The sequence below is a fragment of the Anolis sagrei genome, chromosome 1 (assembly GCF_037176765.1).
Source record: "Anolis sagrei isolate rAnoSag1 chromosome 1, rAnoSag1.mat, whole genome shotgun sequence".
Classification (NCBI taxonomy): domain Eukaryota; kingdom Metazoa; phylum Chordata; class Lepidosauria; order Squamata; family Dactyloidae; genus Anolis; species Anolis sagrei.
This window is the reverse complement of record NC_090021.1, coordinates 229,091,011-229,104,659: the sequence shown is the minus strand read 5'-3', so window position 1 is coordinate 229,104,659 and position 13,649 is coordinate 229,091,011. Positions and strand designations below refer to the sequence as shown.

At 40.0% G+C, this 13,649-nt stretch overlaps 1 protein-coding gene across 1 annotated transcript in view; it reads right to left on the bottom strand.

The window, feature by feature from the left end:
- The window catches only part of PLCD4 (phospholipase C delta 4), a 48,478-nt gene that overhangs the window by 15,608 nt on the left and 19,221 nt on the right, over positions 1–13,649 (bottom strand). Inside the window, exons 2-7 of the mRNA XM_060773442.2 lie at positions 8,582–8,637; positions 8,209–8,367; positions 5,896–6,124; positions 4,770–4,899; positions 3,947–4,178; positions 3,388–3,589 (exon numbers count right to left, since the gene is read on the bottom strand). Coding sequence (XP_060629425.2) covers positions 3,388–3,589; positions 3,947–4,178; positions 4,770–4,899; positions 5,896–6,124; positions 8,209–8,367; positions 8,582–8,603 — 974 coding nt within the window. The 5' untranslated portion in view covers positions 8,604–8,637. The remainder of the gene's footprint in view (positions 1–3,387; positions 3,590–3,946; positions 4,179–4,769; positions 4,900–5,895; positions 6,125–8,208; positions 8,368–8,581; positions 8,638–13,649) is intronic.

Genomic DNA, 13,649 nt, shown 5'->3' with positions numbered 1-13,649 from the left:
GAGGAGTCTGGTCCATCCACTGATCTTCTCCAGGAAACGCAATCTGGCCTACTTTGGGGTCTTTTTTCCAGGAGAAGGAATAAGAGATGGTAATGTACGCATGATTATGAATGCTTATGTGTGTGTGAATGTTGAGTGGAAAATGTAATTTTCCTTTGTTTGTGTACCCAATGTAGCTATAGAGCCTGTGTGTCTGCTTTCTTTCTCTGTATTGCTCTGTGGTATACTCTGTCTCATTGTGAACAAAATAAAAGTACCTTTTTAATGCTTGAAAAATATTTATGATAATTGACCTTCAAACAACATTGGGGAACCTCCTGTGTTTTATCTGTACAGTGGCAAAGAATGGGATAAGTCCCTTCATGGAAGTATGAAGAGAAATATCAGTACCCACTTGGAATTCAGAGTCATATTCAGGAAGTCCAAAATAAAAGCTTCCTGTGCTTTCAATTTGGTGTTTTTGGGCTATTGTAGACTATTTATTTATTTGCCTTATTTATATCCTGCCTTTCTCTACCCCAAGGGGGACTCAAGGCAGCTTACAATCATACCTCCATGGTGCCTTAAAACATACAACATTGGTTAAAACATAAGTTAAAAATTAAAACATAAGCACAATAAAAATACATTTCAATGAATCATGTCATCCAGAGTCATCTAAAGGACAATCTGTAGTCCAATTGAACATATTCTATATTAACATTCCTGCACTGCTCTATTTTTCAAATGCCTGCTTCCAGAGCTAGGTTTTGACTCTCTTTCTAAACAGTAGGAGCAGGCCCGTAGCCAGGATTTTGTTTCGGGGGGGGGGGGGGGGAGCTGAGTCTCAGAGAAAGAGGGTCTAACCTAGCAAACATTTTGTATCGTTACCTCAATACCACCATGCATATGGGATATATTGAGCATGGTGATCAGATCATGATATGAATAAACATATAGTCCCATGGTGTATCTTCCTGGCTTTTACTTATGATTTACAGAACATTTTTGAGAATTTGACCTTGGAGAGAAACAGGTGATACTCTAGCTCAATCCTGCCAGTCTGTACCCATTATGTCTGTCTTCACATCCTACATGCAGGAAGCCAACATTGGCTGGCATTTCTTACTGACAAAGAAGGTATACGTTCCACTAAAACAATTGGGGGGACGGGCAGTACGGAGCAGTCATATCCAGCTGATGACAGCATAAGAAGAATTGTGTATGTGGCACCACAGTGCATCAAAGTACATTGCCTCCAGTTATTACATTTCCACTTCATGGATTGCAATTGCACAACACAGTGCCAGCCAATGCAATCAACACCGATCCACTTGCATTGTACTACATTAGTATTCATTACAGGGGTTGAGTAATGCAATGTCACCACCAAATATTTATACTATGAAGAGCAATGTGAGATTTCATCCATTGGATGTACCCAGAAAACATGGGTACCTTTTTCTGGTAGGCTCAGAACATGAATAAGGTAGCTTCCTTCTTTCCAAACAGAGATTCCTGTGCCCTTAAGAGTTGCAAGATTTTGAGAAATTCAACTGGCATTCTTTTTAATTTCTACAGTGATGGAAAGTATGAAGGGGGGGTAGCGTTTTTTGAATTCTAAGCACGAAGAAGCTGTTAAAAATTACAGGAGTTCCAGTGAAGACAGATGCCAGAAGAGTCTAGGGCTTCCCTACCACACTGCTAGCTGGCTTGTGGTGGCAGAGAAGCAGTTTCTGCTGTTAAAAATTGGGCTAGTATGGACAAATAGAGGATTGGAGCAGGTTGAACATGTGGATTTCTGTGCTTTACTTTGCATAGTATATTTGTATTATGCACTGGAAGGGTCCTGCTTCTTTTGCAAGACTAGGACCGCACAGTGGAGGAAGGCTTATCTAGATCTCTGCTGATTCCACTTTCTTCTGCTCCAGAGGATGAGATCCAATCCAAAAGATACAAACTATAATAAAATTCTGACAACATTTCTGAAGATTTTTCTTATGGGAAGATCTGTTCAACACAGAAACAAATTGGTTTGAAAGGTGATTAAATCCCCATTGTTGGCCATTAAATGGGTGGTCTGTATTTCTTGCCCAGGTAGAGCCTTAACTCTTGGGAATCATTTATGACCCAACCATTTTATGAGATAAGCATTTCTCAGTGAGGTGGTCAATCCAAGGCATCTAAGAGTGGTGTATGAAGTGGATAGGAGGAATATAGTTAAAACCTAAAGGTTGTTCAGGTAGATCAAGGAGGAGCAAAGAGTGAGAGTGGTAGGCTTGAAGAATTTGCACAACCATGAAGTAAATCAGGAAAGAGTGGAAACAAAACAAAAAGCAAAGTCATTTCCATTATCGAATTTCTACATCCCAGCATTCTGCCTAATATTCAGCTGAAATGTATCCTCCTTCAAGTAATGTCCACTAGATCTAATCCTGCCCTCTGAGGATGCTGAAAAATTTGTTCAGCTCTGTGTGGACCTCTTTGGGCATTTGTGGGATGCTATCATTTAACCCACCAGCCGAAAACAGCCCTCCTGATATCTGCTGCACTACTCGACATCCCGCCCCATTGGTTATGTTGAGTATGGCTGATGGGAGCTGTAATCAAAGAACATCTGAAGGGTTGCATGATTCCCACCAACAAGTTAAAGTCTCTGCATACCAGTTATTTCACATTTTCCTCTTAGGACATTTTTTTCCTAACACTTATTGGCACTTTTTTTTTTGCGGTGCTCTCTTCTCATCCTGCTCAAATTTGGACAGATTCTTCCTATCCTTAGAAAAGGAAACATGCTCTGTTCCTCTACATCATTCTTGTGTTTCTTCCATAATACATTTTGCTGGCCACTGTGGGACCACACTGCTGGCCTATACAGGCCTTTGGTTTGATACACAGCAAGCTCCTCTTATATCCCCAAGACGGATAAAGGTAGAGTGTGGTGGGTTGTCTTGTTATTGTTATTTATACATTCAATTTATATCCTACTTTTCTCTCAAAGTCAATCTGTTTGGCCACTGTGAAATACAAAAGAGCTCTCTGCAAGATTTATGAACATAGGATCATAGAATCATTGAGTTGGAAGAGACCTCGTAAAATACAATTATACATTACACATATCATTATATAGTAAAATATAATTAAATTAATGTCTATTTAAGAATACTTCAGAACAAGAGTACAGTATCAGCCACAACCAATTCAAGTCTCTTTCTTAGCAACCAAGCAAATTGCCATCAACAGACAAAGACTGCTGAATTCATCAGCACTTTGTTCCTGCAGATAAAGCATTCCCAGAGATAATGAATGAAGTTTTTGAAGATATCACAAGAGAAAGGAATTGTTAAAGGTTGATCCTATCATGAGACAAAGTATCTCAACCAGTTTTCCATTCTTTGATTGAATCACCTGATATATCCTTCAACGCTGCTCTGTCCTCGCAGCTGGTCCTCCATCAAATATGTGTTATGAGAGGAGGAGATAAAATAATGGCAGAGGGGCTGAGACAAGTCCTGGTGGACTTTCCTGTGCTCAGGATTGAAGATGGAGCCATCAGGTGAGCACAGGTACATGAGGAATCCATCGGTGCTCAGAATATGGCGAGCTTTGGCTGCAGTAAAGAGAGAAAACAGTGTCAGGGGAGATGACCTCCAGGATATAAGAAAAGAAAGATACCAAAGCAAACAATGACAGTGAAACAGACCAGGGGAAAACAGCTATTTCTGCAGCTTCTATAGCAATATGGTTAACAGAACAAAGCATTGATAAATAGTTTGCGCAAATCTGTTTGGGAAAGAATCACATGTTTCTCTACTCTCTTCTCAGTGCTTAAAAGCATTATTCTCTGATGATTTGGAGTTACTCCAATGACTTTTTCAGGACTTCCATGCCAACCTATGCCAACTCTGGATGTTGTATAATCTGTGGATCCATCAGCTCTCCCCTCACACTGGTCCTCCTCACCCACCTGTTTCAGATGGCTCATATCTGTCAATCAGCTCCATGGCAAGCTCATCAGTGCCACTAGTTTCCATCTGCTCTTGTTGCAGAAAGTCCACGAACTCCAATAGTGTCAGCTTCTTGCCATCTTCAGAGTACTCCTGGAAGATCTCAAGTACTTCGTCCCGTTGTGTTAATGCTTTGTAGAACAGCACAAATTCCTCTCCCTCTAGTGTTCCTGTTTGAGATTTGTCGGCCATCTGCAAGAGTGGAAGGGAAAATGAACAGAGGCATCAGAGCAAGGCAGAAAGTGATCTTGAGGCTACTGGGGAAGATCCTGAGACATAATGCTACTTATGCTAAAGCACTAAAAATATACTGGACAATCCTTAGCATATTAAAGTAATATGATCCTTTCCAAAAAGAATCAAAGGAAAGAAGAGGAAATTGCTTTATGTTTAGTCTATTTTTTTATGAAACAGTGTTGTATACCATCTCTAGGCAAGTCTGACCCACCTCTAAAGAAGAGCTGGGTCAGACTAAAGACATATATCATCATTCTGTTCCAAGGTAGGTGCCAAGCAACTACCTATGTGAAGCTCATGAGCTTGTATTCCCAAGTTACTTGTATTGAAGACCACATAATATCTGACCTTGAAGGCAATATTTGAACCTTTTCCCCCCACCTTAAAAAACACCCATTGCTACTCCTTAATATCCATAACTTATACATATTTCAGGCTAAAAGGTGACTTTGCATTGCTTGCAAAATACTTTGTGGATGGGGAAATGATCAGATGTCACCGTTTGACTGAGAAGTACAAGAGCCCCATACCACTATTGAAATTCACCTTGAATAACCGGTAGGCATGGCCCTCATTCATATCCACATTCATCATCCTCAGTAAGTGCTGCACTTCCTTGAAGTTCATGCGCCCATCCTTGTCCTTATCAGCTTTCTGGAACCAATCACAGATCCATGTGGAGCAGTCGAAGACATGGATTAAGGAAAAAAAGTCTAGGCAGTTTGAACAGAGCTACACCTTCAAAGCATATGGTAATTTATGTACAAGCATAATCAAGTGCTGCCAAGCCAAAAGACTTCAGAAACCTAGCATGTTTCATTGTGGTTACCTTTCCCAACATCTATTCCACACTGCCAATTTATTCTTGGCTGAATAGCATGAACTTGCAAGGGCAGAATCTATAGAAGTCAAAGGTCTTCATCCAATGAGGCACAATTTTAAGAAACAGCCCCCCCCCCCCTTTCCCTAAATGTCATATTGCTTCTGAAACAAAGAGCCTTAAATATTTGCAGAATCTGTTTCTTGGGATACATAAAATGAGAGCATCAGAAAGAATTAATGTAGAATGAGATGATGTGGAATGACAACTGGTTGAGGTGAAATATGGTTGTGATCCTAAGGATATTACTTCAGGGAGTCATGATATCAGTAACAAATTGATTGAGAAGCACCATCAAAAAGACAGCATGTAACTGAAGACAGCTGTAGCTATGAAGAGTATGAAGAAAAAAGTGTAAAAATATTGGAGGACAATGCCATAACATAGGAATGTAGTTGCTTTATACATGGTTAGAACAAGGGTAAATCAAACCCAGTGTTTTTTATATGTTGGCAGCAAGTCTTCTGAGTGTTAGACATGAGTGCTTCCTCAGTCCTACTTGGAGATACTAGGAACTGAAGTTGAATATTTTTGCATGCATAGCATGTGCTCCACTACCAAGCTACACACTTTCCACATATTAGATATTAATACAGGTGAAAATGCTCAGATTTGGCTCCAGACTTAGTCATATTTAAAGCAGACTCACTGAAATAAATGAGTCCCAACATTAGTCATAGATAATGCAAATCACATGTATTACAATGGGGCTACTAAATTTGGAACCCAATATTCCCTCCTTTTTTTGGGCACAGAAGTCAACGAATAATGACTGACTGTATGCAAGGATATTGATCTATCTTCTCTCTCTGGTCCATGTTAGTGACAATCTCCACAAGACGTCGCAGGCCTTGGATCCAACACTGAGCTTCCTCTGCTGAGCCGGCAATTAGGTCCAGGTTTTTTCGGCGCCCATGGAAGACAACGGTGAAACAGCACTCGGCTGGGAACTCCTCAGCTAAACTTCGCAATACTTCTGATTGGTGTCCCTCACGCACTGTCTCCACATCACTCACAGAGACTTGGGAGGGGAGAACAAGGAACAATTAGCCATTGTGTAGGAAGTTCAGATTATGTTACAAAAATAAGCCTTGGCTTCTCAGGTTGGCCCCCATAGGGAGTAGCGATACCATTAGCCATCCACTCATTTATTCATGGATTTGTTTATTTAGCTTGTCAGATGCAGCCATCTGCCCACACTCACACTACATTACCAGAGAAACAGTGTCATCAGTACACTTTTCATCCAGCAGAACAAAAACCTCAAAGGAAGAGAAGTAAAGTCAGCCCTCTTTATCCATGACTTCTACATCCACCAACCGCAGATCAAAAATATTTGGAGAAAAATCCAAAAAATCCTCAGTCTCTCTCTCTCTTTCTGACACTCTTGTTGAGTTGTTTGATATTTTATATAAGGGACACAATTTTATTTTGCTATTGTATAAAATGAGACTTGAGTATATATAGATTTTGGTAATCACTGGGGGTTTTAGAACCAAAGCACAGTGGATACCGAGGGCCCATTGTACTACATTTTAGTGGAACAATTAATAGTGGAATGAAACCAAAAAAATGAAGGCAAGGACAGTATAAGCCAATGATGGTGTAAGATCAATTGAAGGCAAGACCATTTAGGCTGAGGAAGTCACAATACCAGACCAGAGGATTCAGAGAAATCCCAAGAGGACATAAAATGTGTCTGGATAACAAAACAGTGCATCCTGTACCAATACTACAACAGACTGTGCAGCATGCAGAAGGACATACATCTTCCATTGCTTGCAACAAAATAATTACATTCAAATGTTTTCTAGGTATATACTGTCATTAGATCACTAAATATCAAAATCCACATTATAATATTTCCAATTTCTGTATATAGTTGTGAAAGCTGGATAATGAAAAAAGGTGAGAAGAGGAAAATCAACTCATTTGAAATGCAGTGCTGAAGGAGTCTACCACAATGACAATCACGTGAATCTAAGAAGAAATAAAGTTTGAACAGTCATGTAGAACCAAACTGACTAAATTGAGGCTATTATTCTTCAGACACAACCTGAAATTCCATGACTCAAGATAATAATGAGGTTGAAGGCAGTAGGAAAAGAGGACGACCATATCTCAGCTACTAGATTGACTCAATCTGTTTGCAAGATACGACGACCAGAGTTCCACAAGGAATACCATTCACAAGGTTGTGGCTTGCTGAAGCCAACTTGATAGCAATTAGCAAAAATTATGAAATTTAATTTTGAAGGGATCAAATATATTTTGGTAACTAAGGTATAAAATATAAGTGACACCCTACATAATTATATATTAAAAATGAAGTCACTGGCAATTTGATGCCTTATACCAAGATGAGGCTAGCACTCAGCTTTACTTTGTGAATGGGACTAACCTTGCTTTCATAGCCAGGTGTGAAAAACAAGTTCAGTATACCTAAAGCAGTGGTTCCCAACCTTTTTTTTGACCAGAGACCACTTGACCAGGGACCACTCTCCAACATTAGTACCAAAAGAGTTACAAATAAGCTTTTGGTCAACTTTAGATTTGGTTTGGGGTGCTGATTCAGAAAATGGCATTGGATAGACCACATCAGTTCTAGTTTCTGACACAGAACATATGCCATGGTCAGCGACAGGGAAGGAGTGCAAAAGGAGCAGAAATAAAATAAAATAAATAAAGAGGAAGGAGGCTTGCAGACTAGATTTTCATCCTTTTTGACCACTAGTGGTCCTTGGTCCACAGTTAAGAACCACTAACCTAAAGGTTCACCTCAGAACGTGTTGCCTGTTTTCTCATACATCTAAAATGTCCCTTGAAAGACCATAAAGGTTTGAAAATATAATGTTCGTATTCACAAATGCCTATAGCATAATATCTGTCAAAATTCTATACTATCTTACATGTGGCTCTTATATGTCCAGAATTGTTCAGCCTAGCACTTTCCTTACATGATATGAAGTATTGGACTGAACAACTATTGGGTTATACTATATTTTAGTTCTTGACTGCAGTCTGGATAAGATCTAACCTTCACTAAGTAGCCTAATAGAGGCCCAGAATGCAACCATAATATACAAATTGGGGAATCAAACTCACATGCAGATTTGGCATTGCCAGACATCTTCGATTTGTACCAGACAGTCATGCAGTCATCCTTCAACAGAAAGAATCGTGGTTTTTTCCAGTTCTTAGATTTGACCTTGCGCATCATTGTTCCTTGTTGCATCTTTTCAAGGTTCTCATCCAGTTGAATGCCTGAGCAGGAGAAAGAATCCAAATCATGAAGCGGGTGAAAATTAACCCAGAATAGGACACATATGTCACATCAGCTGCAGTGGTTCCTAAAACAGGCCTGCCTGGCATCTTCTTTTTAAATTGTGTTACCTTCCCAGGGCCATCTTGACTGAGGGTCATCAAAATCCTACAGCCAATTCTCTGTAACCCCCTGAAGGCTCCAGAACATACTCACGGGAAGTAAGTGCAGAAGCCATGGTTGTTCTTTTCTTGGGTTGGCACAACTATTACCTACAAAACAAAACAAAGAAATGAAATAGTTGAAAGGAAAAATAATTTAAGAACAATGAAGCACCTGATTGAACTATCCTTTCCTCTTGAAGATATAAAAAAAAAATGCCAGGAATCTTAGGCAACTTACATGGCACAATTTCTTGAATGTTCAAGAAAATATGATAAATCCAGGATTAACTTCGCTGTTTATGAAGATTTCTTCTAACTGGGTCACCAGTTTCATAAGACTCCACTGTTCGTACAAAATCCTTGATTAGAAACACGCTACAAGGACCGGGGCCTCCTCCTTTCAGCCTCAACTTGTGCAGACAATTTTAATGTGTCTGTTTAGGACACATTATCAGTAACCATGCATTGTACTTTAATCCAGTACTGTAAAGAGATGGGCTATTTATTTTTCACTCTAGCCTACATACTGACTCTTTGCCAATCCCACAGAAAAGACTAAAAAGAAGGAAGGAAGGGAACGAGAGAGAGAGAGAGAGATGGAAATGAGAAGAGAAACCAGTTGGCTTCCAGTGTCTACAATCACAAGTGTCAAGTATGTGGCAATTTACTAGCTTCCCTTAACTTGCATTCAGAATTAGTACGCAAATAAACAAACAGGAAGAATGTTTGCCTCCAAGTAATTTCACAGCTTTCAAAATCCCAAGCAGAATTCAGCAAGCATGTTTAAAAGAGAAGATACTAATTATTAGAGTCAGGAGTGTCGGTTTGGCATTGCGCATGGGTCTAAATCTGTTGGCCCGTCCCATCTATGCTAAGGGTTTGCATGGGCAAACTTGGGCCCTGCAGGTGTTTTGGACTTCAACTCCCACAATTCCTAACAGCCTCAGGCCCTTACGTCTAAGCGGCTGAGGGGGAAAAGGAAAGGGCCTGAGATGGTTAGGAATTGTGGGAGTTGAAGTCCAAAACACCTGCAGGGCCCAAGTTTGTGCATGCCTGATCTACATTGTAGAATTAATGCAGTTTGGTGACATTTTAATTGTCTTGGCTCAATGCTACAGAATCGTGGGAGTTCCACAAGCTCTTTAGCTTTCTTTGCCAAAGAAGGCTGGTGCCTCACCAAACTACAAATCACATTATTCCATAGCATTGAGTCATATCAGTTAAAGTGGTGTCTAACTGCATTAATTCTGCAGAGTAGATGCATCTTACAGGTATTGATTCAACGAGATTTGAATGCATTCATCCAGTGAAAAACCCTAAGAAGCACGAGGAGAGGCAGTAAGAAATAACAACAACAGCAACACAAGTCAATAAAATCAAACTCTGTGTAATCATCAGAAATGAGAGTAGCACAGTTTAAATCATTTTATGCTGATTTTAACATCAACGCTACAAGGACTGGGGCCGCTACAAGGACTGGGTCACATCAACTTTTTAAAATAGGACAAATGGTACATTACAGTGGACTACTGTAAAGTCTGCACATTTCACATCATATTCGTGTAACACAAGCCAAAAAGCATTTTTCATCAGATATAATTCTAGGTTGTTCTTATAGAGTTTTTATAGAGACTAGGACGCGGAACAATGGCTTCAAACTACAAGAGAGGAGATTCCATCTGAACACGAGGAAGAACATCCTGACTGTGAGAGCCGTTCAGCAGTGGAACTCCCTGCCCCGGAATGTGGTGGAGGCTCCTTCTTTGGAAGCTTTTAAAGAGAGGCTGGATGGCCATTTGTCAGGGGTGATTTGAATGCAATATTCCTGCTTCTTGGCAGGGGGTTGGACTGGATGGCCCATGAGGTCTCTTCCAACTCTTTGATTCTATGATTCTATGATTCATGCTGAATTCAGATTTGTGTTTATTTTTTTCTCTATCACATGTAGTTTTTGCGATGACGCTAATCAAATAATTAATGCATTTATGCACTGATATCAATTAGATTCTATTGATATCAGTGTGTAAAAGCATTAATTATTCAGATGGCCTCATAGCAAAAACTATACATAATAGAGAAAAAATAAACACAGAACTGAATTCAGCGTGAAAAATTCTATAAGAATGGCCTAAAAGTATATCTGATGAAAAATACTTGTTGGCTTGTGTAATGGTCTTGTAGTCTGAGTGCTGGATTAAGAACTCCAGGAGACCAGGGTTTGAGTCTCGATTTGGCCACAGAAACTCATTGGGTAACCACTGGCAAATCATACTCCCTCGGCATTAGTGAAAGTCTATGAAAAATCTCCTCTGAATAAATCTTGACAAGAAAACAACTCAAAGGCACACAAGAGCAAAGTTCAGCCAGGGAGTTGGATTTAGGCCATGGTTTGAAGGTTTACCAAGAATGTGTTTCTCACTTTCCCAAGCAAATACAAATTCCAGGAAAGACTTTCAGGGGGGGGGGGGAGCTTCTTTGTGAGTTTGGATAGGACTGGAGGCAAATATAAAACAGTTTCTTTACAAAAGAAGAAAGAGAGTTGGCACACACAGCAGCACTGCTACTTGCTTAAAGGATTCTGTCCCCCAAAGCAGAAAACTGAATGGTTCTAGATTGTTTCCTACAGTTGCAAAACCTCATCTTTCTTTCTCTGGTTACACACGAAGCTGCAACATCATGTCTTTAAACTAGAAGTAGCTATTTTTCATCAAACCCCATTAATTAAGTTATTAATGATTAGACACAGACCTACAAAGAGATTTTCAGTTAGGACACAGCAAATGAAGAATCTTGTCATGCAAACCAGGGCTAGGAAATGTGGCTCTTGTTGGTCTTTGCTCAGATGACAGCCTATTCTGATTGGGAAAGAGATCGGTAGATATTTTTTTCTGCCCACCCTCCGATCTTCTTGGTGAGACTTGATGACTTCTTGTTTTATGAATTAAACAAATCTTTTCTTAATTTCTTAATTTCTATTGTAAGCATAAAGCACGAATCAGGAATGAATTTTGTGGACATTCAAAATGGCCAGAAGAGACACCAAGATGGAGAGAGTAGAAGTAGTTGGTGTTTCTTTTAGGGTCTCTCTGAATGGACTGAGCTCTTGCCTTTCATCACTCCGTTCTGAGAAGGGGGTGGTTCCTTTTTTCATAACAGTTAAGGCACAATACTCACATTCACATTGACCAGTGGATGCAGTCAACCCTTACTACACTTTCTAGGCATATACATGGCTATGGACCGGGCATACTTGGGCCCTCTAGGCGTTTTGGACTTCAACTCCCACCATTCCTAACAGCCTCAGGACCTTTCCGTTTCCCCCTAAGCCGCTTAAGTGGAAAAGGAAAGGAAAAGAAAGGGGGCCAAAGCTGTTAGGAATGGTGGGAGTTGAAGTCCAAAACACCTGGAATGACCAATGCCTGGTATAGACGTAGGGTACATTTATCCTCACCTGAAATCCATTTCCAGTGAAAACACAAGGCATCTCTAGAAACAAAAACAGCTAGAAAGTCTCATCATGCCAAAGGCAGAAATGTAATTCAACTATTTGTAGAATTAAAACCATTTCAAAACATCCTGTTCTGTTTACAAATATAGAGAAACTGCCAGGAGGAAATGAATATATATATAGATAGATAGATAGATAGATAGAGAGAGAGAGAGAGCGAGAGAACTTGGAAAAAGCCAGTATTGTTATAAAATTAGTTCTCTTGCTAATAAGCTTAACATTAATCAACACAACCATTCTAGTTTTAAATGCAAGGATATCTATTCCTGGGGGCTGATTAGATAATTGACTCGAAATGCATTTTTTGACATTGATTCAGTTTGTGGGGGAAACCCTTGAGTCATGATGTAAATACAAATACAGAAACAGATTATAATGATGTAATTACTTCCTTATCATGTTAATTTTTTTTGGGGGGGGGGGATATTTGTTCAGAGGAGATTTGAAGCCTGGTCTCCTAGAGTTCCAGTCCAACACTCAAACCACTACACCACAACTGAAGTATGTATTGTCTATTGCAGGAATGGGGGCCGGCTGTTAGGAATTGTGGGAGTTGGAGTCCAAAACACCTGGAAGGCCAAAGTTTACCCATGCCTAGTCTATTCACATACAACATTGGGGAGAAGGAGGAGACACCCCACCTTTAAAAGACTGAATGCAGCACCTGTGTGAATTTACTTAGGAGTAAATCACCACCACACAGTATATCCCAGTGTTACAATCTAGTCCAAGAAGATCCAACACACATCACTGAGTAAAACCTACCCCTCCAGGAGAAGTCTGATGGAATACAACCAACTGTCCTGAGATCTGCCTTCCCACAAGATTCTATTCAGCTTCTCTTAAAGAGCAAGACACACTAACAGTGGCCACTTGGGGGAAAATTAAGGAGAAGACACAGATTAATATGTATGTATGTATATACTGTATGTATGTTGATCCTCCGTATCCACAGATTCTGCATCCATTGTTTCAGTCATCCTCTACTTGATTTTTTTGAGTTTTGACATTTTGTATGACACCATTTCAGTATGCCACTGTATATAATGGGTCTTGAATTTCCAGATTTTGGTATCCACTGGGGCAGGGGTCCTCAAACTAAGGCCCGGGGGCCGGATGCGGGGGCCGGATTTACCCGGCCCTTGCTCAGGTTCAACCTAAGTCTGAAATTACTTGAAAGCACACAACAATAACAACAATCCTATCTCATCAGCCAAAAGTAGGCCCACACTTACCATTGAAATACTAATAACTTTATATTTATTGAAATTGTTCTTCATTTTAATTATTGTATTGTTTTAAGTGTTTTTTGCACTACAAATAAGATATGTGCAGTGTGCATAGGAATTCATTCATGTTTTTTTCAAATTATAATCCGGCCCTCCAACAGTTTGAGGGATTGTGATCTGGCCCTCTGTTTAAAAAGTTTGAGGACCCTTGCACTAGGGGTTGCTGGGTTTCATGCATGGACTGCCCAAGTCTCCAGTCCTCAATGAGTTAGCTAGGCTAGAGATAGCGTTGCAGTGGTTCTCAACCTGTGAGTCCCCAGGTGTTTTGGCCTACAACTCCCAGAAATCCCAGCCAGTTTACCAGCTGTTAGGATTTCTGGGAG